Source organism: Calidris pugnax, unplaced genomic scaffold (assembly GCF_001431845.1).
Source record: "Calidris pugnax isolate Ruff unplaced genomic scaffold, ASM143184v1 scaffold44, whole genome shotgun sequence".
In the NCBI taxonomy this organism is placed as follows: domain Eukaryota; kingdom Metazoa; phylum Chordata; class Aves; order Charadriiformes; family Scolopacidae; genus Calidris; species Calidris pugnax.
Genome location: NW_015094506.1, coordinates 1230939 through 1252093, shown reverse-complemented (window position 1 = coordinate 1252093; position 21155 = coordinate 1230939). Strand labels below are relative to the sequence as shown.

The following is a 21155-nucleotide window of genomic DNA, read 5'->3' as shown; positions in this document are numbered from 1 at the left end:
TCTATGACACCAATAGAATTGAAATCAAAGTTAGGAAGACCCAGAATATCAGAGCTGATATTTGTGAAGCTGCTCAGGCAGATGTTTGCCTGAAGAGTTGCTCTTCCATGGAAAGAAGTTGCTACACATTACAGAACACAAGGGTGATTATCCCAGATCTTCTGCAGACATTTCAGCTCTCCTGGGCCTGATATATGAAGAAAGAAAGTACTCACAGAGCTTGATGTGTGCTCAAGATTCCTTGGAGGTTTCCCTGTCTAACTCCTTATTCAGGTTTTCATGAGTCTGAACAACATATCCTGTATGGAGTGTTGTGGAGGCAGGATTTGGAAAGGCTTCTGTCAGGAAGAACCTCACCTTATCCCCTCCTGTACAAGCACTGAGTCAAGAATGAGGACTACAGTATGCGGGAGGATGGGGCAGCAGTGTATTTTTCTTTTCAGGTTACGTTTTTGGTTTGTTTTCCTAGGAGGACGTCCATCTCTGGAAACTGGAAGGCAAACACAGGTTCTGCGATGCTAGAACAGATTGCAATGACAGAGAGGTAAGGAAGAGGGTTTCAAGACAGTATTAGCTATTCTTGGGTTAGAAGGGAGGAATCGTATTTCAGACTTTGGTTAATTGAGAGAACTGGTAAGTGAGGTCTCCTGGGAGGCTGGATAAAGAAGTTTAAAAGACTGAGTGTTTCCTTAAAAAAATACTAAGAGCACAAAGGCAAACTGTCCTATTTTGGAGAACAGACTGGAAGTACAGCTAGAGACTAACATAACTAAATCATTAGATCTTTAGTGAATGTAGCCACAGGAAACAAGATCAGCATGCTAAGGTCAAGCGCGAGCACAAACATGTAGGGATAAAATCAGAAAGGTCACAGCACAAAACAAGAAGTAACAAGAAGTTATTCTAAGCACATTACTAATGAGAGGCCGACACAGAAGAGTGTTTTTCTTCTGCTCAACAGAGGGAAAAATCAGTCAGCTGAAGTGTTGAAAGTGCTTATTTGCATTGGTCTCCCCAAAGTGGACACTGTTTTAGCAAAGTCTTCTCACTGCTGCAAAGAGCTGAAGGAATTGCCTCATGCATCTTACAGATGAAATTTTGCATATGGTACTTCCATACATTCAAATCACTGAGATATTTGCTAATATGGCAACTGCAAGACATTGTTGACTCATGGTAACTTATGCTTTTCTGTAACTCCCAAACCCTGTTCTGCAGAACTGCTATCAAATCACCTGTTCTCCATTCTATTGAAGTATATCATTCATAGATTTATAGAATCCATAGATTATATGTAGGCACTCATCCCTAGTGAATCTAAGATTTTTTCCAACTCTGTCTCCAATTTGTCAGGATGATTGAATTCTGACTCTGACCAGGTTTGGGCACCACATTTAAAGAGAGATAGCAAGGAGCTGGAAAAAGCCCAAAGGACAACAAGGGGGAACGCTGAGAGAAAACATAATCAACCTATAAGAAAAGTATGCAACAACTGCTTATGTAGTTTTCCAAGTTAGCAGACCACTAATATTTTTCCAGTAGAGGTGTAGACTTGTGCCTAATGAATGCCTCCAGTGCAGAGGTTCACTTTCCTTCATTAGCTGTCACAGAGCTGGAAGAAGTTGTCCACAAGCTGAACACCACTTCATCCTAAAGGTGAAAAAACTTGAAGGGCACAAGCACTTCAAATATGTAAAAGGCTGCTAATAGAGCATTACTCACTCTTTATATTACCAGTATAATACTGTAAGAAGTAATGGACTCAAATTATAGCATAAAGGGTTTGTTTGAACATTTCCCATATTTTCTAACAGTAAGGATAGAATAGCACAGAAATGGATTGCCTGAAGGAGATGAGAAATCCCTGTATTCTTTAAGACCAAATTAAAGAAAAGTCTCCTCTTTGGGGTAAAGAATTGTGCAGGTGATCATCTGAGGTCCCTTTTGTACCCTTAGTTCTGTGAAACAGGGAAGTCAAACCGAGCCCCAAATCAGATGCTGAAGGTGACTCTGCAAGACTGTAATAGGACTGTGGGAACTGGACACTATTATGCGTCCTGGTGGCTTATATGACAGCTTAAGCTAGAGAGATGAAAGGTAGACACACTCTCATTGCAGTGTTGTAGGACTAAAACACATATTCCTGCCAGCCTGCTATGCTACATTTTGAAGATTCATTTTATAGATGCAGTACCACAATTCACCATTCTAGCCTTATCCAGCCATAAATGCAACAAATCCCATTGAAATCTGTGAGTCATCAGTGCACGCAACAAGGCAGGAGTGTGCTAAAATGCTCTGCTGAGTAGGAGCAACCTGAAGTACCTATTGTACTGAATGTTAGCCCAAAGCATTGACATGACCAGGTAATAGTAGGCAAAATGGCAGTGAATCCTCTACAAATGCTACCCCTGATACATATACATCCCTCCTCAGCAGCCCTGATGCCTCCCAGTGCTCACCTAGGGCCAGCAACGTTGAAGACATGTAGCTAACCAGCGCTGGCCTGGGCAATGATTCCCTGAGCCTGGCTGCTGAATCCAGACCCCTAGAGATGTCCCTCAGGAAGAGAGGTAGTTCCCATGATGGTGCTTCTGAGTGTGGGACCACAGCAGTACAGGTGGGGTGCTGGCAGTGCCTCCTGCATGGCTCATGGGGTCCATAGTTCTCCTCTTCCTTATGCTACTGACTCCTCCTCAGGTGCTGTCTTCCTCAAGGGGGCTGGGGTGGTCTCCTCATTAGAGATAAGAGGGCACCAGTAGTCATATAAGCCATATTCTTGTTTTTTCCCACAGACATTTTGTTCGCACAAGTTGATCATTATATTGTGAAGCTATGGGGACTCTGGCTGGCTTTAAGGACATAAACTTGTTCTTTGGCCAGAACAGCTCTTTTCCCAGTCCCTGTAGGGTCTGCAAAATGTCAGTGTTTTCATGAGACTGTCGCCTTCCCTCTCCTCCTCGCATCTTGTGGTCCTGCTTACAGATCCGCTGTTCTGAGATTATTATTTTTATTGAAATGGTTGGGACTGCAGCACAGCTGCACAGGAAATAAAACCAGGCCTCCTCATTCCCTCCTCATTTCCACAGCGGGGGGATGCAGTCCCCCCATAATACGCCTCTTGTCATTCTCTCTCCTGCTGTGGCACCAGGATAGCTAAGGGGGCACCCGCCAGGCCTGGCCCTTGTTCATACCAGCTCACATTCCCATTCTGGGACAACTGGAGAAAAGGGCTGCAGCCTGCAGCTCTCCCTCTGACAAAGTAATGCCTGGTCTTTGTGATGGGACCACCTGGCTAGGAGCAACACCCAAGGGGCAGAAGGGAGGCAGGAGACTGTAAAAGGATGAAATTGAAAGCATAAATTGTAAAAAGCAGGAGCCACTGGGTTACAGATCGGGGAGGGGATGACTACTACTTGCTAAATTCTGCACTCACTCCAATCCCATTCCAGCCTCAATGTGTAGGACATCTTATCAGGAGAAAGCTGCCTGCATAATGGAGGGCTTTCAGGCAAAGCCAATACAAACGCTAAGGGGCCAACACTACTGGGAGATTAAATGAGCTAAATATTTATAGCTTGGCTAAATGACAACCAACTGGAGATCTGATGTAAACACCAAGGAGAGAAAAAAACATTTTAAGGTGGATTTGAGGGCAGGACTGAAACAATCTGAAATGAAGGGAAGCTTTAGGCAAGTTTCTTTTTTTTTTGCTCCATCTTCTGTGCAAGACAGGGAGGCAATAACCCAGCAAAGCATATGAAGCATGCCTTCATATTACTTCAAAATGGTTCCTGAATCTCTTTGTGTTCTTATGGGCAGCAGGACGGGTGGCTGTATTTGGTGGACTACCCAATGACAGCTAATCCTAGGCCATGCTTCTGTGGTTTCTGCAGGTACAGACTCTGGGCGGATGCCTGCGCGGAAATGTTTGGAGGTCTTGACATCTGTGCTGTCAAAGCTGTCCACAGCAAAGATGGAAAAGACTACATCATTGAGGTGAGAGCATGGGAAACCTGAATGCAAGTCTCCTTTGGGAAGTGTATCTGCAAACATGCTTCCTTGGAGCTCACATGCACCAATCATAGAATCATAGAATGGTTAGAGTTGGAAGGGACCTTAAAGATCATCAAGTTCCAACCCCCTGCCATGGGCAGGGACACCTCCCGCTATACCAGGTTACTCAAAGCCCCATCCAGCCTGGCCTTGAACACTTCCAGGGATGGGGGATCCACCATTTCTCTGGGCAACCTGTTCCAGTGCCTCACCACCCTCACAGTAAAGAATTTCTTCCTAATATCTAATCTAAATCCCCCCTCTTTCAGTTTAAAACCATTGATCCTCGTCCTATCACTACATTCTCTGATAAAGAGTCCCTCCACATCTCTCCTGTAGGCACCCTTAGGTACTGGAAGGCTGCTACAAGGTCTCCCCAGAGCCTTCTCTTCTCCAGGCTGAACAATCCCAACCCTCTCAGCCTGTCACTTACTCCTGTGTGCACAGTCCAGCAATCACTGCTCCTCAGTGTCCACCTGTTTCCTCCAAGCTGTGGCCCACTGATATGCAAGAAACTGATTTAGAGTCCCAGGTAAACTGGTAGATATGCAGCAAGGTGTCAGGGTTGAAGTGCTTTCATTTCTCATTGTGGGCTGTGAAGGGAAATGGAGACTGCTCAGTCACCTCAGCTTTTCAGCTGAAAAATCCCCATAGTGCAGAACCTCACCAGTATGGCACAGATGTGAAGCTGCCTTCTTCATGCATGTAACAGCCTGCAAGTGTTGCTGGCAGCATGGAAAGTTTGGTTTCTCTCAATGCAGTAATGCCCCAGTACCCTCCTTCCTAGGCTAAGCACTTGCAAAGCCAGCGCATCTCTCATAGGTGCTAGTAGGGATCAACAACATCAGGAACAAACGTGCCTATTTTCAGCCCATCTTGAATGCAGGTGCCAATTAGTGCTAGAATGTTAGTCATGTTAACCTCCCCCCACTACCCGTGCAGAGGTCCAGCAGGTGTTTCAATCCATTAAAAAAAATCTCACTTTGTCTCTGAATGAACCTGTCTTTCTGCAGTCACTTTAAAGGGAACCCCAATAACAAAAACCCTAGCTGCATTTAATTTAAAAGAATAAAATCAGTTGTGAGAATGTAGCAAAAATATCCATAAATAGCAGGAAAAACTTAACTTAAAAAGCAGGTGTATTTACTAAAATCTTTTGCCCAGCAAGGCAAAGCACCACGGAGTTACTATGGGCAGTGTGGACCACAAATGTTTGTGTTCAGAGCCCTGTTAGCTGGACAGACTGTGGCTCTGAGAGCTAAAGTTCAACGTGCTCCTTGCCAGGCCAGGAGGCAGATGTGGGAGTGGGGTGGATAGCACGCTCAGGTCATGCTAACAGGGCAGAGAAGGAAAAGCTGGCCAGAAAATCAAAGTGGAAACTTTCGAGACGCTCTGGGGGAGAGAAAATCTGGCAAGTAAGCAAGTGCCTCTGTCACTATGTGACTCAAGAAGGCACAGCATCTGACCTGCTGTAAACTCCACCAACACAGGCCGGCCGAGGAAGATGAGCAGAGCCAGCCCATGGCTTCATGCAGGGGTGCTGACACACTGGAAAGCTATGTGTGGGAGAGCAGTCCCACCCGCTGAGGGTTGGGATGCTGATGAGAACCACATGAGCCCTCCAGTGACTGCGCATTCCTGCATTATGTATCTGCTCTCCGGGGAGCGGTGACCTGTCAAAGGCCATGTGATCTAAGTGCAGCTGCCAGCAACAAAACAGCCACGAGCCTCCGTCTTTCCCAAAGTGATGGGGGAAGTCCACCGCTAATGGGTCTGCTCCTGTATGCAATACATCAGCACCTAGAGGAGCATCCCCCACAGCAGACTGTCCCCTGACGTGCACTTTTATATCTCTGTGCACATGCAGTTGAGAAAGGAAGAGCAAGGCAGCAGTCTTGCTAGAAATGACTGGGAGGACATTTGGACTATGTCCATACATGGTCAGACGTGAGATGTGGATTTCATACCCCAGCATCTATTCTTGCATATAAGCCCATGTACGTGCACACATGGCTAATTCTGTGCTTAAGGATTATATGCCTCTGTCTGGGTATACCTCTGGGTTTTCACATCTGCCCCTGTGTGTGACTGACTGGAGAAAAAGCGCATCCATACACTAACAACCATCATCAGCTTGCACAGAGTGAAACAGGTGCTAATATTCCTCTCTCTGAGAGCAAGGTAAAAAGCAATGGATCTAACATGATACAAATCAGAAGAAACACATCAGCTTCAGATGGGTCACGCTGAATTATCCCAGCAGAGAAGCTGATTGAGCAGGCCTGATGTACCAACAATTAGCAGGCATTCAGATGCCAGACTGATGGACGTTGTAGGAAAAGGAGTAGAGTAGTGCCAGACAAAGAGCAGAACAAAGCCAACCGGGCACATTTTCTACTTTATGCAGATCTGAGGGAGATGCTGACAAGTAATTAATTGCCTCCAGCCTACTTCCTGGGGTACTTTTCTTGGCCTGAAACTGATCCTTTATTTTGCTTTTTCCTTTTGATAGGGGGAGAAAAAAAGTTATTTGACAGTGCGACAGTTGTATTTTTCTTGGTGAGAAGGAACAGTGTGCTGTGACATTTTACAAGAAAGCATGCCTAAATAGGCTGAGCAAATAAGGAATTTGCACAATGCAATTGCAGGCAGTAATTAATTTTCACAGTGCAAAGCAGTTCTCTAGGAAAAATTCACAGAGGGCATAGTAGTGATGGGCATTTCTATGAATTGAGATTTATCACAGTGGTTTGTCGCAAACAGAATCAGATTAAGACAGATGAGTTATCAACACAGCACAAGAGTAATCTTGCACCCGTGGTATTTGCTGTTACTCGAACTTCACCTTCTTTTCTTTTCCCATGGCAAAAAGCAGAATCTAGTACGGTTCTGTCCTCCAAAGACCTAGCATGCTTAAGCACCATTTTCATGGCTCATACTGAAAACTTTGAAGAAATCAGTAGATTCTTCAGCTTCATCCTATTAAAACAGCTGTGAATTTAAAGGTAAAAGCTGGTACTTCTTTTTCTTCTGCTGTAAACAACTTTGTCACTCTAAGGGAATATTAAGCAGGAATAGCCAGCACTTGATCAGAAGGCCAGATCCTCAAAACAGTGCAAGTTTGGTGCCACTGTTAGCAGCTCAGATTCTCAAAAGAGCTCAGCAGTGTGTATGGTGTAACAATCTTCCCTGTTCCATTTTTTTTGGGTAATCTAATCTTTTCCATGTCTCTGCTACGCTGACAAATATGAAGTGAGTAGAGGGCAAGTAAAATGATCCGTGTGATATATTCTTTCTCCTGGATCAGCTAAGCCCTACCTGCCATACAGCTAAGCTGTGTTACTAGACATGCTCCTTGCTGCCCCGCAAGAAGCCCTGCCCATCCTTTCAGCGCTGCCATATCATTTCTTTTGATATGTCTAATCATCTGTTTCCTTTCTTCCTTCCCTAAAAATCACCTAACACCCCGCTCTTGCACATCAGAGCATGGAATAACAAGTCCAGCCTTCAGGCCTCAGCGTCAGATAGGCGCAGGGGGAGGAGCGGGATGGGGTTTTCCTGAGTCTCTTCTCTGCTCAGCCGCTTTCCGCTCCCCCCTCATACACCTTATCAGGCAACAGCAGCTGTGTCAGGAGCAGCCACTGACCTTGGGCAGCTACAAAGGCCGGGTCCATATGTGCAGATGTCTTCTCTTGCCCAGCTGTTCTGTGATCTCCCCAGGAAGAGATGAGCACAATCTGCCTGTGATTCACATATTCCTTCCAGCCATTTGATTTATTTCAGCACTAACATTCGTATCTGCCCAGATCCAGAGCAATTCCCCTGCCCTGGAGGACAGACAAGGTGACATCTCATGCTCCTTTTCAGGTAACCAGCTGTATCACTTTGCCCACTAAAATCGCTGCCATTTTCAAAGGCCCTCCCTTATGCATGTGATTGTTCATTCCTGCATTTGCAGTCTTCCACAGCTCACGTTCCCCTGCCAGACACTACACAGCAGGACAGCAGATATCCTCATCCCTGGTGCACCTTCACTGGTTCAGGTGGGACCTGCTCCAGGGTTCATTTCTCCTGGTGCCTTTGTTTCTGGTGCATCTTTCTCTTCTTCTCAAGCCACCTCTCCAACAGAAATAGGGAAAAGGAGTCTTTAAGATAGGGAAATGAGGGTTTTGGGGTGTTTTGACCAGAGCTGTACCCCAGTTACTCACAGAGAGGGTCAGGGAGTCAGGAGCTGGGCTCGGCTGGCCAGGCTGTTAGCAGAGTAATGGCAACATCTAGTGGTCAGACAGGTCCCTCTCATGCAGTGTTGCAGAGAGCTGGGACCTCTTTTCTCACGCATAAACTGGAATTGCCAAATGAAATGGGAATGCTTTTAAGGTGGGAGGGGAGGGAAAGCTGCACAGGAACCTCCTGGAGGGCCCCTAGGAGCCCCTGGCTAGTCAGATGCAGAAGGGAACTAGCCCTTCCTTGACACTACTATGCAGCATCTCCTTTCTACACCTCATTTTTTACAGAGAAACAGCAAAGTGGACAGTGGAACGAAAAGTCACTTTGTGTATTTCGCTGAGCACTGCCATCTAATTTTCTAACCTCCTTCTTTCACCTCCTGGGTCAACTAGGCCATGGCTATAAACACCAACTCACTCTTCATGCAAACCCCAGTTAAACCTTCCTGGGTAGCTTCTCTAATTTTCATGTGGAACACCTATAGAAATGAATCTAAATTAATAGCAAATCTGCAAGAAGAGACTAGAATACAAACTCGATGACCTCACCTCACTGATTTCCCTTGCTTTAAGCCTAAAAAAAAGATGCAAAACTTTCCATTTCATTCCAAGAGTGGACTCTTGCAGCCTTGCCAGGGTGGAGTGCACTTCTGATTGTTATCTGAGCATGAGTCAGTGGCTTTCTTGAGCAATGCAGCCTTTAAGTTTTCATTTCCAGGGTTTTTAATGTTTGGTTTAAAAATAAAAGCAAAATAAAATAAACTCTTCCAACCCTGATATTTTGGTACAATTATATTTACTCCAGCTGAATCTTAACTTCATCATAGTGCAGCTCTTCCTTTGGGATTTAGCTAATGTTTACAAAGCACTTGATTTATGATGAACTGTTGAAAATTATGTTTAGGGCTGCTATACAGCTGAGGGTCTTCCGTGCATTCATTAATGTTATTGTTGTCAGACCATTTCTTACCTCAAAGACCCTTTGACAGTTCTCTTTCCCCCATCCCCACAGTCTTGCTTCCCAGCTTTCCCCAGCACAGTTGTAGAACTTGCTTGGGAAGCAATTGTATCTCAACTGCTCAACAATATCAAGAAGACAAGCAAAGAATACGTTTACTTTCCTGCATTGGGTGCTGTTGTTTGGGTGATATCGTCCTCGTCTGTGGTGTTTGCTTCCCCTCTCAGGGTGCAGTGCTTTGTGTTGATTAATACCAAATGTTTCCTGGTTTCCTCCAGACCCTGTTGCATTCATCTCCTCAGGCTTCAGTACATGTCTTTTCCCTTCTCCTGTGGCCCTTTCTGCTGCTATGTCACCCCCAAATACTGTGGGACAATGCCAGAGAGACCTCATCCATCAGAGGTGTCTCCTCAGGACATGTGAAGAAGCAAGTTTGTGGGTAGTTGATTTAGAAAGCCTCCAGCCACCAAAAGTCTTGGCTCGGCTTCTGAGTTGTGAAGGGAAGGAAGATGGGGAGTAGGGGGAAGTACATGTCATTTCCGAAAAAAAACTCTAAGTGGAATCCCACACCTAGGAAAGTCAAGCATGTTTCAGCATGGGGGAGTGGTGACTAGAGGTGTTGGCAAGGATGTGGGGACACAAAGCAGGTTAGCGTGAGAGGTGAGTTGAAACAGGCATCTGCCACCAGGAAATCTCCTTACTAACTGTTGTTTTTCCCTCCTGTGGCAGGTGATGGACAGCTCAATGCCCCTGATTGGGGAGCACATTGAAGAGGACAGACAGCTTATAGCCGATCTGGTGGTTTCCAAAATGACTCAGCTTGTCATCACTGGTGGATCTACGCCATCACCACTGAGGCCTTGGGTATGAGCAAAGAGAGACCTTCTGGCCAAGTTGTTTTCCTGAACTTTTTTCTCTCTCTCTCACTCCTCCCTGTGGGTGTCAGGCAGCCAGACATCACAGGGAGTCAAACAGTCCCATATGAGAGTGTATTGAACAGATTGATTCCTACCCTTCCAGAGGTCTCTCATAGACTCTTTGAAGTAGGTGCCCCTAAGAAACACCTCTCTCTCCCTTTTTCTCCTTCTGTATAACTGTGGCATCACACTGGAAGTGTGGGCCATGCGTCTAGACACTCTGGCTTGCTAAATTCATGGATTTGTATTGAAGACAGCCATTTTTAGAGGTGTTTGTAACACCCGACTTCATCTCCTAACATCATCCCTCAGGATAGGTTTCATTCCAGTTTTTGCATCCCTGATGAAAATCTGTGCTTCCCAGAATGGAAAGTGGGAAATTCCACCAAAAGCTGTTCCATTCCCTACTGCAGCCTTTCTTCTTTGGAGGTGCCCTTCATCCGGAGGAGGTTTGACTAATGCTGAATTCACATAAGAACCTGTCATTATTGCATTTAAACTGACCCCTTAGTGCTGCTCGTGTACATTCATTTTGAGTATCAAATGCATCTAATCTTAGTGCCATGTTTCTCAGTGGCAGTTCTGTATAAATGAAACACACCAGAACACAATCTGTGTCTCCAGGTGTACATGCTACACCTCTTTCGGTATCTAGCAGGGAGCCAAGCACAAGGGTTTGAGGACAACAAATCCGTACAAAAGAAAAAACAGGAGAGTAAACAGGCTGAGGGATACTACTGACTGCAATGCGCTGGAACAGTTTCCACTTGAGACAAAAAATGAGAAAAAGCGCTTTATGGCTCTCTGGCTTTGTCATACGACAGCCCACTCCTGCTAAAGCAGGTGCACAGCATGAAGGGTATTCATCAAGGTAACTCCAAGTTGTAGCTAGACTGAGGGGGTAAACATTTAATAGGCACTAAAAATGCTTTGAGGCAGGGAAAGTATACAGAAGGGACAGGCTTTACTCTGACCAAAGTGTTATCAACAGCTGCCATCTGAAATAACCAAGATAGAGAGTGTATAAACTAAGAGCAAAGGGGAAGCCAACAGAAACTGAGAACATGGACAGATGCATCTGTTTTTTATGTCTGTAACACAGTTGTATAGGATTGGACTGGATTACAACAGACCTAAAATAGGGCCAAAATAAAAACAAAACAAATGGTCTTGGAGGGAATTGATATCAAATTGAAGACTTAAATAGGAAAAGGTTCTTCATCAAGAATACAACCTACAAATAACTATATATGAAAATCAAGAAAATTAAAACTACAAACATGGTAACTACAGTATTTTGCTACAGAGAAAGATCTTGGTACAGAAACTGTATAAGCTAAATTTACTAATATAATGCTATAACACATAGTTACAAATGTGCAGAGAGAAGTAATTACATTCAAGGCTACTGAGACGCAGAACTAGAGCTACAGGTGAAGACTTCCACAGAATGAAGAAAAATAACAATTTTGAATACAAGGACAGCAGTACTGAATACACAGAAATATGAACCCTTGGATATCCTATGGGTGTGCATAGAATATCTATACATATTATTGGAACTGTATACACTAGTCTCTGGACCAAGAAAAACTGAGAAATTATGAAATTGAGTGCACTGCATAGACAGAGATGGAAGAAGCAACAAGTCATAATACTGTGAGACTGCAGCTATCAAGAAACAAGTCAAATAGCACAGTGGGACAGTAATTCAGAGAGAGTTCCCCATCTCTGTAGGTGTCTGCTTCCTGGAACCACAAAATCCAAGTGGAATAGGAAAATTAAGAGCCTTAAGAAACACCCAGGTACAAATTTGGAAAGTGAATATGTAACGTTGAGTTTGATGTCCAAGGCACAGAAGTGATATCAAAAAGTAACAGTATGACACAAGCAATTAAAAAAGATGATTTTAATAAAATGAGAAAATCAATTGACTCCCTTCATTAAATGTAAAATTTTATGGTTGTTATTTGAGAGACCATTGTTTTCCAGAAGGCATATATACATTTCTCATCTGCTCATGAACAGGAATGCAAGAAATAACTTCTAGACTTAAGTGTCAAAGTGATAGAGGTCCTTCAAGACAAAAAAGGGAAAAAAAAAATCTTCCAAATTTGGGAATCTGACATTTAATAACATCTTTATGCACAATCATGCAAGTAATAAAAGAAAATATAAAAAGGATAGAAATTGGTTTTGAAGAGCAGATAGAATGAGAAATGAAATGAATTCTTTGACTTCATCAGAATATAGAACCCTACCAAAGAAGTGGTGAGCTCTATGAATCATCCAAAGTTAAGGGAGAAAATGAAGACAACAGGGACAGTGTTGTGACTCTAGTAAATTTAATTGCTGAAAGTGGGGAACTTCTTAAGCAAGATACAGTTTTTCCTGATCAGAAAGACATGGAAGAGAACAAAAGCAGTGACTGAATACTTTTAAAAATTATTAAGCCCCCAGACCCAGATGGCTACATTCAATGAACTGAATTTAGGAAGTGACTAAGCTGGCAACAAAAAATAAGGAATTTCATTAGAAACAGTTATTGCTCTAGAGGATTGGTGTAAAACAAATACAAAATAAGTGTTTAGAAAGTTGTAAGAATAACGTAGAAAAATGTAGACAAGTCATGGACGTTAGAAATTATCTCAGAATATTTTAAATAATTATACAGAAGACTAATAAACCAACAGAAACACAGATGCTTAAGAGCATCTACCACATTTTTTTTTGAAGAAAATTATTTCCTTTTGATCCTCTTCCCCTCATTTCTTTGAGAATTCTTTCATAGAGTGGTAGATAACAGGCAATCAGTCAAAATAATGTAGCTAGATTGTCAAAAAGCCTTAGACAAGATAACAGATAAGAGCTATTGAAGAAAGCAAGCAGGGAGGGGCTAAAAGGCAAAGTTTCATTTCAGAAACTGTCCTCAGATAATTACATAGATATGAGAGATGTTAACTCTTGCAAAGTTAGCAGAGGGGATAGTTAAAGGATGCTAAGCCTGGTCATGTTGATAATCGGGTTGGTTGAGCCCAGGACAGGATAAGATGCTAATATCAACCTGGTTTGATGGATACAGCTGCGGTTCTCTCCTCACCTCTCTGCCGCACCTCCATCCTATCCCCTGGCTGTTTCCCTTCCAAATGCAGAAGATCTTGGGGTGGCCCTCACCCCTTCATGTTTGAGCCTCAAAATCCTGTTCTGCCTTTGTCTCTGAGAAGTCTTGGGTTGGCTTTAGGCAAAGACTATAGATGTGAATATGAGATCCGATTCCCTGTCTTTGGCTGGTCCAATCAGGATGTCTCACAGCATTAGGATGGTAAATTTCCACCAACACCAAGGCAAGGTTTAGTTTCCCAAGATATGTAGGACTAGAAGCTATGAATGGAAAATTCCCAGATTTTCCTCCCCGTCCATTTGCACATCTCAGACAAATAGTGTAAAACATGGGCTGGCAACCTCATCACATTTATGTTAGTCAGTTGAAAACCATTTCAGTGCTTCCAACTATGGAACATTTCCTCCCATTTCCAGAATCACTTAGCTCATTCTCCTGACCTTCCAGGAGCCATGAAGACCCTTTTATCATTGTGTTCTTCATGTAAATAATCTGGCACATACCAGCCCATCTGTCTCCAGCTTCCTCTGCTTTCATAAACAATTTTGTGCAATAGGCTTACTCAGACTTTTGTTAACTTTGGACCAGCCCTTTGTGCAACAGTTCTGTGTTGCTAAATCTGTTTATTAAAATATCTGTCAAAAAGAGTAAACAGTGAGAGAGAAGAAAGTGCAGATGGCACCAACTTATTTGCGTTAGTCAGGACCAGGGATGGCAGTGAAGAACATCTGACAGAGCTATGTATGTTAAGTCACTACAACAGCAAATGAAACTCCATATGGAAGACTGAAAGGTAAGCTAAACTGGGGGAAGAGAGAGGGAGAACATAAACAATCTGTAGACCTTGCAAGTGGCACTAGCCATTCCCCTTGAGAAAGAGTTTGTCACATATGGGCTAATGAAAACCATTGCTCAGCCTATGGTTGTGCTGACAAGGGAGAAGCAGGAAATTAGGATGCAGGAGAAATGAGCTGGTGATGTATACAGAGGACCCAGATACTGCTTCATCTGGAATAATGTAAGCAGACCTGCCTCTGGCATCTGCAGAAGGAATCACAAAGCTGGGAAAGAGAAGTGGGTGATGAAAACAATTAGGGGCCTGGAAACATTCCCATGGAAGGACCGAAGGGACTCAGTCTCTTGGTTTTAGAAAGGAGATGAATGAGAGAGAGGGGAGTAAAGGTTTGCAAAATAATGAATGGCCTAGCAAGGGCAGGGTGTGAGAACTTTCTCAAAACTCAGAACAAAGCAAGGGAGTTAAGAAATGGGAAAAGCAGTGAGGCTGAGAGCTGAGCAAGACTCAAAGGCTCTGGATGTAAATATCAAAACAAAATATCTGGAACTGTTGCAAAGATTTTGTGGAGCAGATAATAAGCTTCATGTTTCAGGGTTAAAGCTGGCCCTTGCTTATTAGCAATCAAGAAGAGACCCCTTAGGGTAAAAAGATGATTACTCCATAGATGTTTCCATGGTTCATCCCTCCTTCCTTTGAAACATCTGGTGCTGGCAACTGTCCAAAATGGGAGATGGGACTAAGAGACCCCCTCAGGCCTGACACATTTGGTAATTCCTGATTGCCTAAAAAACATTCTAAACTGTAACTTAATTGTTATTCCCTGAGAGCAAACAATTTCTTTATTACTCAGCTCTCCATTTTAGTCCCATGAGCTTTTACCAGCCAGATGCTCTGTGTGTGTGTGTATTTAAGGAACACTTCATGACTCTGCAGTTCCTGTATTACCTCAGGGCTTCTCCTTGGGGACTCTGTATTAACTGGAATGTTGTTTTTTTTTCCTCTAGCCTCCACAAGTTCAACCTGCATCAATGAAATCTCAGACCGGACCTCAGCTTGGACAACTGTCCCAACCACGGCCTCCTCCCCAAGGTACAGTTCTTTTTGTCCCATGACAGCATGTACTGTGAGACCTAACAGTTTGCCTTATAAATAAAAGCTATCAGGATAAAGGCTTCACTCATTGTTCCAATTCACTGACAAACAGGCAGAAAATCCAGTGTGCTATTAAAGCAGCCGCTGTCATAGTCCACAGCAGGTGACATAGGGGGATGAAAATTTGATACAGATCCAGTTGATACTGCTGGTAGGACTTGACTCAGCAAAACAAGGCCACTTGAACTGGCACTGGAGTAGGATTCTGGGAACAAACGTATTTGTATTTGCACAAAGCTGCAGTGGCTACAAGTGTTAAGAAGTGATGAAAAGATTCTAGTGCTGTCAGGCCTGGAACAGACACCAATGTGGTGTTGCCAGGACCCGTGATCCATCTGTCCAGGTGTTCCCCTGTGAGCAAAAGTACACCCTCCAACTCCTCCTGACAGTAGAAGCGGGTTTGACTCATGTAGGTCGGTCAGAACAATAGGTTTGGTTTATTGTCCTGATTTACACTGAGGTAATGAAGTGCAGGGCTGCCCCGTGGGTACACAGACTACACCAACTGCTCAATCCACATAAGCAATTAGACCCTCCTTTTTGCCACCTTTGTCCCTTCCTGTCTCCACTCCAACCTCCTACCAAATTAACACCCACTTCTAATTATCATTTCCTCATCAGTCACAGTTTTGCTGTATGCAAAACTTAGTATTCCTGATACCAAATGCATCTACGTAATGTTGGCGTTACACGCTGTTACTGGTATGAGTTGTTGGCCTTGCAGGAGACTACTCCCCTTTTGTTTCCAGTACTCCCCTCCAATTCTTTGTGAAGATTTTTCTCATGTAACTCCCCCTTGACCACCTGTGAAATCCAGCCAGCCCTCACGACGCTATCTCTGACTTTTGTCAGCTTCTCACACTGTTACCTGTCATGTCCAGCGATTTCTCACATCACATCCAGTTGCTTTCCACATCCTCTTCAGTTTTGGGAGTCTGCTACCAATACATCTGGAGCCACCTGCTGATAATGCTGGAACAGATGGATGGGCAGTGACAGAGTGCAGAGTCTCACATCAAACTGCTGGGCCCATGAAGGGGCTGCTGACCCAAACCAGCAGATACAGCTTTCATTTCCTGCGGAGTTGGTTCTCCAGTGACTCTTCCTTCCCAAAGCAGGAAGTGCTTGCCAAGGACAAGAAATACTAGTTACATGGAAGAGTACAGCACATTGAAGTGACCCCCTTTGGGGAGAGCTGCTTTAGTGCTGCAGGAGGTAAAGAAATGGACAACTCTAGCGACAAGGGCATGACACCAGTTTTAGGCCTATAAGAGAGGTTTTCCCTTATCCTTCTGCATGAAGCTACTCTGAAGAGTCTGGCCCCTTAGCAAAACCCATTCTTCTATACAGATGCTCCTTGCTTGTTGTCCACCACATGCACTTCCTCATGCTTTTGTCTACATGTCCCTTTCAGGTGGACCACGTCAGCCTCAGGGATCTCAGCCTGCAAGGACAAACGCACCTCCACAGCAGCGGCTCTCTCCTCAAGGACAGCAGCCCCAGAGTCCCCAGTCCACTTCACCCCAGCAGCAAAGGTCACCTGGATCTCCACAGCAAGTCCGATCAGCAACTGGGTCCTCTCCAGTCCAGGCTTCCAAGGCAGGCGTGTTCCCTCCACAGCAGCCTAGACCTCCCGCTCAAGGCCGGGCTCCTAGCCAGCCAAGCCCCACCGAAACGTCCAAACAGCAAGCCACCCCACACCCACATCTGAAGTAGGTGCTCTGTTAAACTGCCAATACCTGTAGATAGCAGAATAAAGCTGTCAAAAAATTACCCTGAGCTGCCCTGAAGAATGTATCAACTGTGTTCAGGCAGTAGTCCCTAGGCCTAGACAAACAAAGGCCTGGGCAACTGTGAATGATTGCAGAGGTATACATGCCTGGGCTTAACAGGCCACCATTGACCTGTTGTCAGGATAGAACAAATTGTATTTGATGTGTGTAAGATTTCACAGTCTTCCTCTTGTTCGTGTGCTCATTTTTAGTTGTGTGCTATGCTCCAGCTATATCAACACAGCTACTACCTTCCCAGCAGGGTGTATATATACTCCTTACAGGCTGCAATCAGCACATTATTGGCCAGAAAGCTCAACAAGAGTCATTCCTTCACTATTCCCTGAATGCAGGAGCCACGCAAGGTTCTTTACTGGGCATATTTTTTTGCAATTGGTAGCAAAAAGGACGGGGGTGGGGATAAGTGGAAGTGGCACTAATCATATATATAAACAAATGCTGACTGTATGTTTAAGCACTCTCCTGGAGCCCAGCACACCACTGAGTTATTGTGGATCTTTGCTACGAGCCTTTGCTGCCACCCTTCATGGAGCATGTCTGGCTGGCACCATGGCAGCAAAGATTGGCAAAAAAATGTTTGGCATTGACAAGAAGTTGACAAGAGCAAATTTCTATGAACAAAATATAGGCTAGGAATGAGAAGAGTTTCTAGGCAGCAGAGGAGCGATGTTCAGGAACAGGCTTTCAGTGGTGATACCTACATTAGCAAAGCAAACCAAGAGCAGTGTACTTAAGGATCAAAATGTTGGTGCTAAGAATGCAGCCACCACACTACACATTTCAGGTACTTTAATCCAGAGTCCAGTCTTGTGCTGATTGCATATTACTGGCTAGGAGAAACCACCCTGCTGAGTCCAAACTCTGTTTTCCATTTCAGCAAATCGCAGTCCCTGACAAACACCTTCAGCATAACTGAGTCATCTCAGCGGGGAAATGCCAATGAAGACGAAGCAAAAGCTGAGACCATCCGCAACCTGAGGAAATCATTTGCAAGCCTGTTTTCCGATTAACAGCCCTGCAGCTGGGTCTCTGCTTTTGTCAGCCCTCATTCTTCATATCAGCGTATCTGATGTCATCCTGGAACACACTCAATGGTACCCAGCGATTTACAACTAGCTGGGTAAATGGAATTTAAAAAACTATAGTTGTTTTAATACAGAGGAAATATTCTAATAACGGTCTGAAAAGTGACTGTATAAAAGTGGCACAATTTCATTGTTTTTTTGTGCATAACCAGAATCACATCTGTTCAAATGACTGAGTCGTAAAGCAAATTTTACTCTTGCTAACCCCTGTGGAGTCAACACAATTATGACAGTGCAAACTAGATTTTATTTTCATTTGTATATAGTCAATACAATTGCTAACTTCCAATTCCTTATTGAGGTCAAGCCAAAAAAAAAAAATAATACAGGCTTATGTCAGAAACAAATGTGCAAAAACAGAGTCAAGACTATGTATTCATTGACTGATAAAGTGAGCATGCTCAAGCATGGAAACAAAGCGAACTGTGGAACTTCATGATACCAACTTTATAAGAAGTCACTTTTCAGAGCAAAACTACATTCAAGTTAAATACCATACAGGGCATCAGTAAGCGCCAAAGATCACATGAGCAGGTCATCCAGATGGACTGATAGTTTGTTCCAGATCACTCAGCTCATAGCAGATAAAATGTCTCTGTTTCATGCCTTGCATTTACGTCCCCTGCACGTGATTCCTGAGTTCTGAGAGAAAAATGTCATGTTCTAACCCTGTAGCCTTAGCTCAAAAATAACCTGAGAAATGGGCCTTCCACACAAAAAACAACTTCTTCCCCTGCCCTTGGAAACACCAGAGTTCACATTCACAGTTCACACAAATTCCAGACAAAACCCAGCTAAACTCCAAGCACTTTGGTGACTTGGTCACATCTGGCTAAGTATGTCCCCCAGGAACATGCTTAATTACTAGCAGAGCTGATGAAGTGCACATACTTGTGTGCTGAGTGTTCCATAATACCAAATGGACAGAGAGATGGAGTGAAATCCTGTCTCCCTCCTTGAACTCCCATTGACTTCACTGGGGTGAGTGCAACATGAATGCAAGGTGACAAACCTGCAATAGAAAAGGAAAACTATCCTTTACAAATAAGATGAGCTGGGGTCCATACAGAGACACTAAACCCTGGGAAGCCACATATGGGATTGTCCCAAGCAGGTAAATGATCACTATTAGTTCTTGCTGACGCCCCCTAAGAATTATTCTTCCCAAGAAGACAGAGGTGGATCTTTGCCAGGTGTGCTTTTCCTCTAAGCCTGCAACAGAGAATGAAGCTGCGAATGGACACATACACTAGAACTGGGACACAGCAAAAACCAGGAACGACACAAGTTGCATTCACGATTGAAAAAAATCATCCTGAGTAAATCAATGTATCTATGGCTATTTCTACCAGCTGAGAACCTACCCCTTACACTGTGCTAGCTCTATTTATAAAACACCTGATGCAGGTGCCAGTCCCCATCCCACCTCCTTGTCTTTTCCTCAAGTTTTGTCAAGTACTTTAATCACAAACCGTGCATACAGCTCCAAGGCCAGATTTTTGGCCCTGTGCTTCCCTTAGCAACTTCACCTTAGTGACACTTAGGAATGCCCAGAGTGGTCAGCAAGTTACAAACATTTGAGCCAACAGCACAGATCTTTGCTGTCACTTAAAAACAGAGATCACCAGAGCAGCAAAAACAGCAGCAGCACTTGCCATCTTGGATCTTATAATTCACTGGTGGGAATAAAGCCAAACAAACAATTCCTTCCTGCACAGCACCTGTAACGAACATCCAAATTCAATGCAGTCATCTGGACCTTGTATGACCTACCCCTGTGCAGGCCTTTACACATATAATGGCTTTTGTGACCCATGCACTTTCAGGCAAGTAACAGCATAGCTTTTCCAGGCTGAAAGGCTCTCGAGAGACTCCTCTGGATCAATGATTTATACCTGAAGTTCAGTATTACAGAACCACCCTATTCCCTCATGATTTATCTTTTTTTTTTTCCCTTCCAGTTCTGTGTTGTCCTTCCAGGTTTGCTAAGCAGTTTACAACGTAGCATCATAAATACATGTCATTATTTGAGAAAAAAAACAGACCCTGATGTTTTGCAGTCTCCAGGAGCAATAAAAGAGTGACAAATGGCCTTGAGCAAGCACTGTCCCACTGGCAAGAACAATAGCAGATTAACAGGCTTCACTATATGGAGAGGAGGTAATACAACCCTGGTGGGAGAGGATTTCCTTCTATAACACTTCCCTCAGCATGGTTTATGACTTTCCCTATTAAATGGTCATCAGAGATGCAAAGGCAGAAATAAAAGTTTACTGCCAGAATCCTCAACTGCTTTATCCCCCAAATCTTTTTATTTCTCTCTTAACAAAAGAACCTACGCAAGAAACAAGTGACTAGTATGGTATGGCCCCATAAATTGACCCCAATTCATCACTGAAACCACAACGGTTGGATCCTTTGCTGATGCTGCATTTGAACACAGCAGGGCTGTCCTCCAGGGGACCACAGTAGCAGGACAGCACTGTTGACTCGATACCCAGCAGTGACTCAGATCTCCTCATTTGCCTACATCTGTCGTCTTTCAAAGGACAAGCAAACAGAATGGCATCTCCCCCTCTCCTAGGTCCAGCTTGCAAAAAGAAGTAAAAGCAACAGGCACTCTCAATTTAACTTGGTTATTCCTATAGTTCCTGAAAAGCATTTTCAGTTCTATCCACAGGAATGCTTCAGTGAAAACAGAGTTCTTCTGCAAGTTAAAATGATGAAACTCTATACTGTGTCCTAGAAATGTTCCAACAGCACACTTCAATCTACAACTACGATGCTCACATATAAGATGCTTTGGCTAACAGGAGATTCACAAATGCATCATCATATATTCCAGTTATCACCTTCGATGCAGGGTTTCTATTCCAAAATCCCTACATTCTAACAAAGCAGGAGACAGTGGGAATACAAGGGGTATATTATCCACTTATATGAATGGGGAACTAAGGGATACCCAAGAGGTATTTAGGCACCTAAATACAAGAGCTGCAGTTAGGGGCAGTAAGAAGGCAACAGAAGAATTGGTGAATAAAAGTTACATTT

At 43.9% G+C, this 21155-nt stretch overlaps 1 protein-coding gene across 3 annotated transcripts in view; it reads left to right on the top strand.

Moving 5' to 3' along the window:
• The window catches only part of SYN3 (synapsin III), a 199132-nt gene extending 178746 nt beyond the window's left edge, over positions 1-20386 (top strand). For all 3 annotated transcript variants that reach the window (XM_014963577.1, XM_014963576.1, XM_014963575.1), the window contains 6 exons: positions 470-544; positions 3897-3999; positions 9970-10104; positions 15079-15163; positions 16641-16938; positions 17897-20386. In XM_014963577.1, coding sequence (XP_014819063.1) covers positions 470-544; positions 3897-3999; positions 9970-10104; positions 15079-15163; positions 16641-16938; positions 17897-18029 — 829 coding nt within the window. In that variant the 3' untranslated portion in view covers positions 18030-20386. The remainder of the gene's footprint in view (positions 1-469; positions 545-3896; positions 4000-9969; positions 10105-15078; positions 15164-16640; positions 16939-17896) is intronic.
• Positions 20387-21155: the final 769 nt, after the last annotated feature.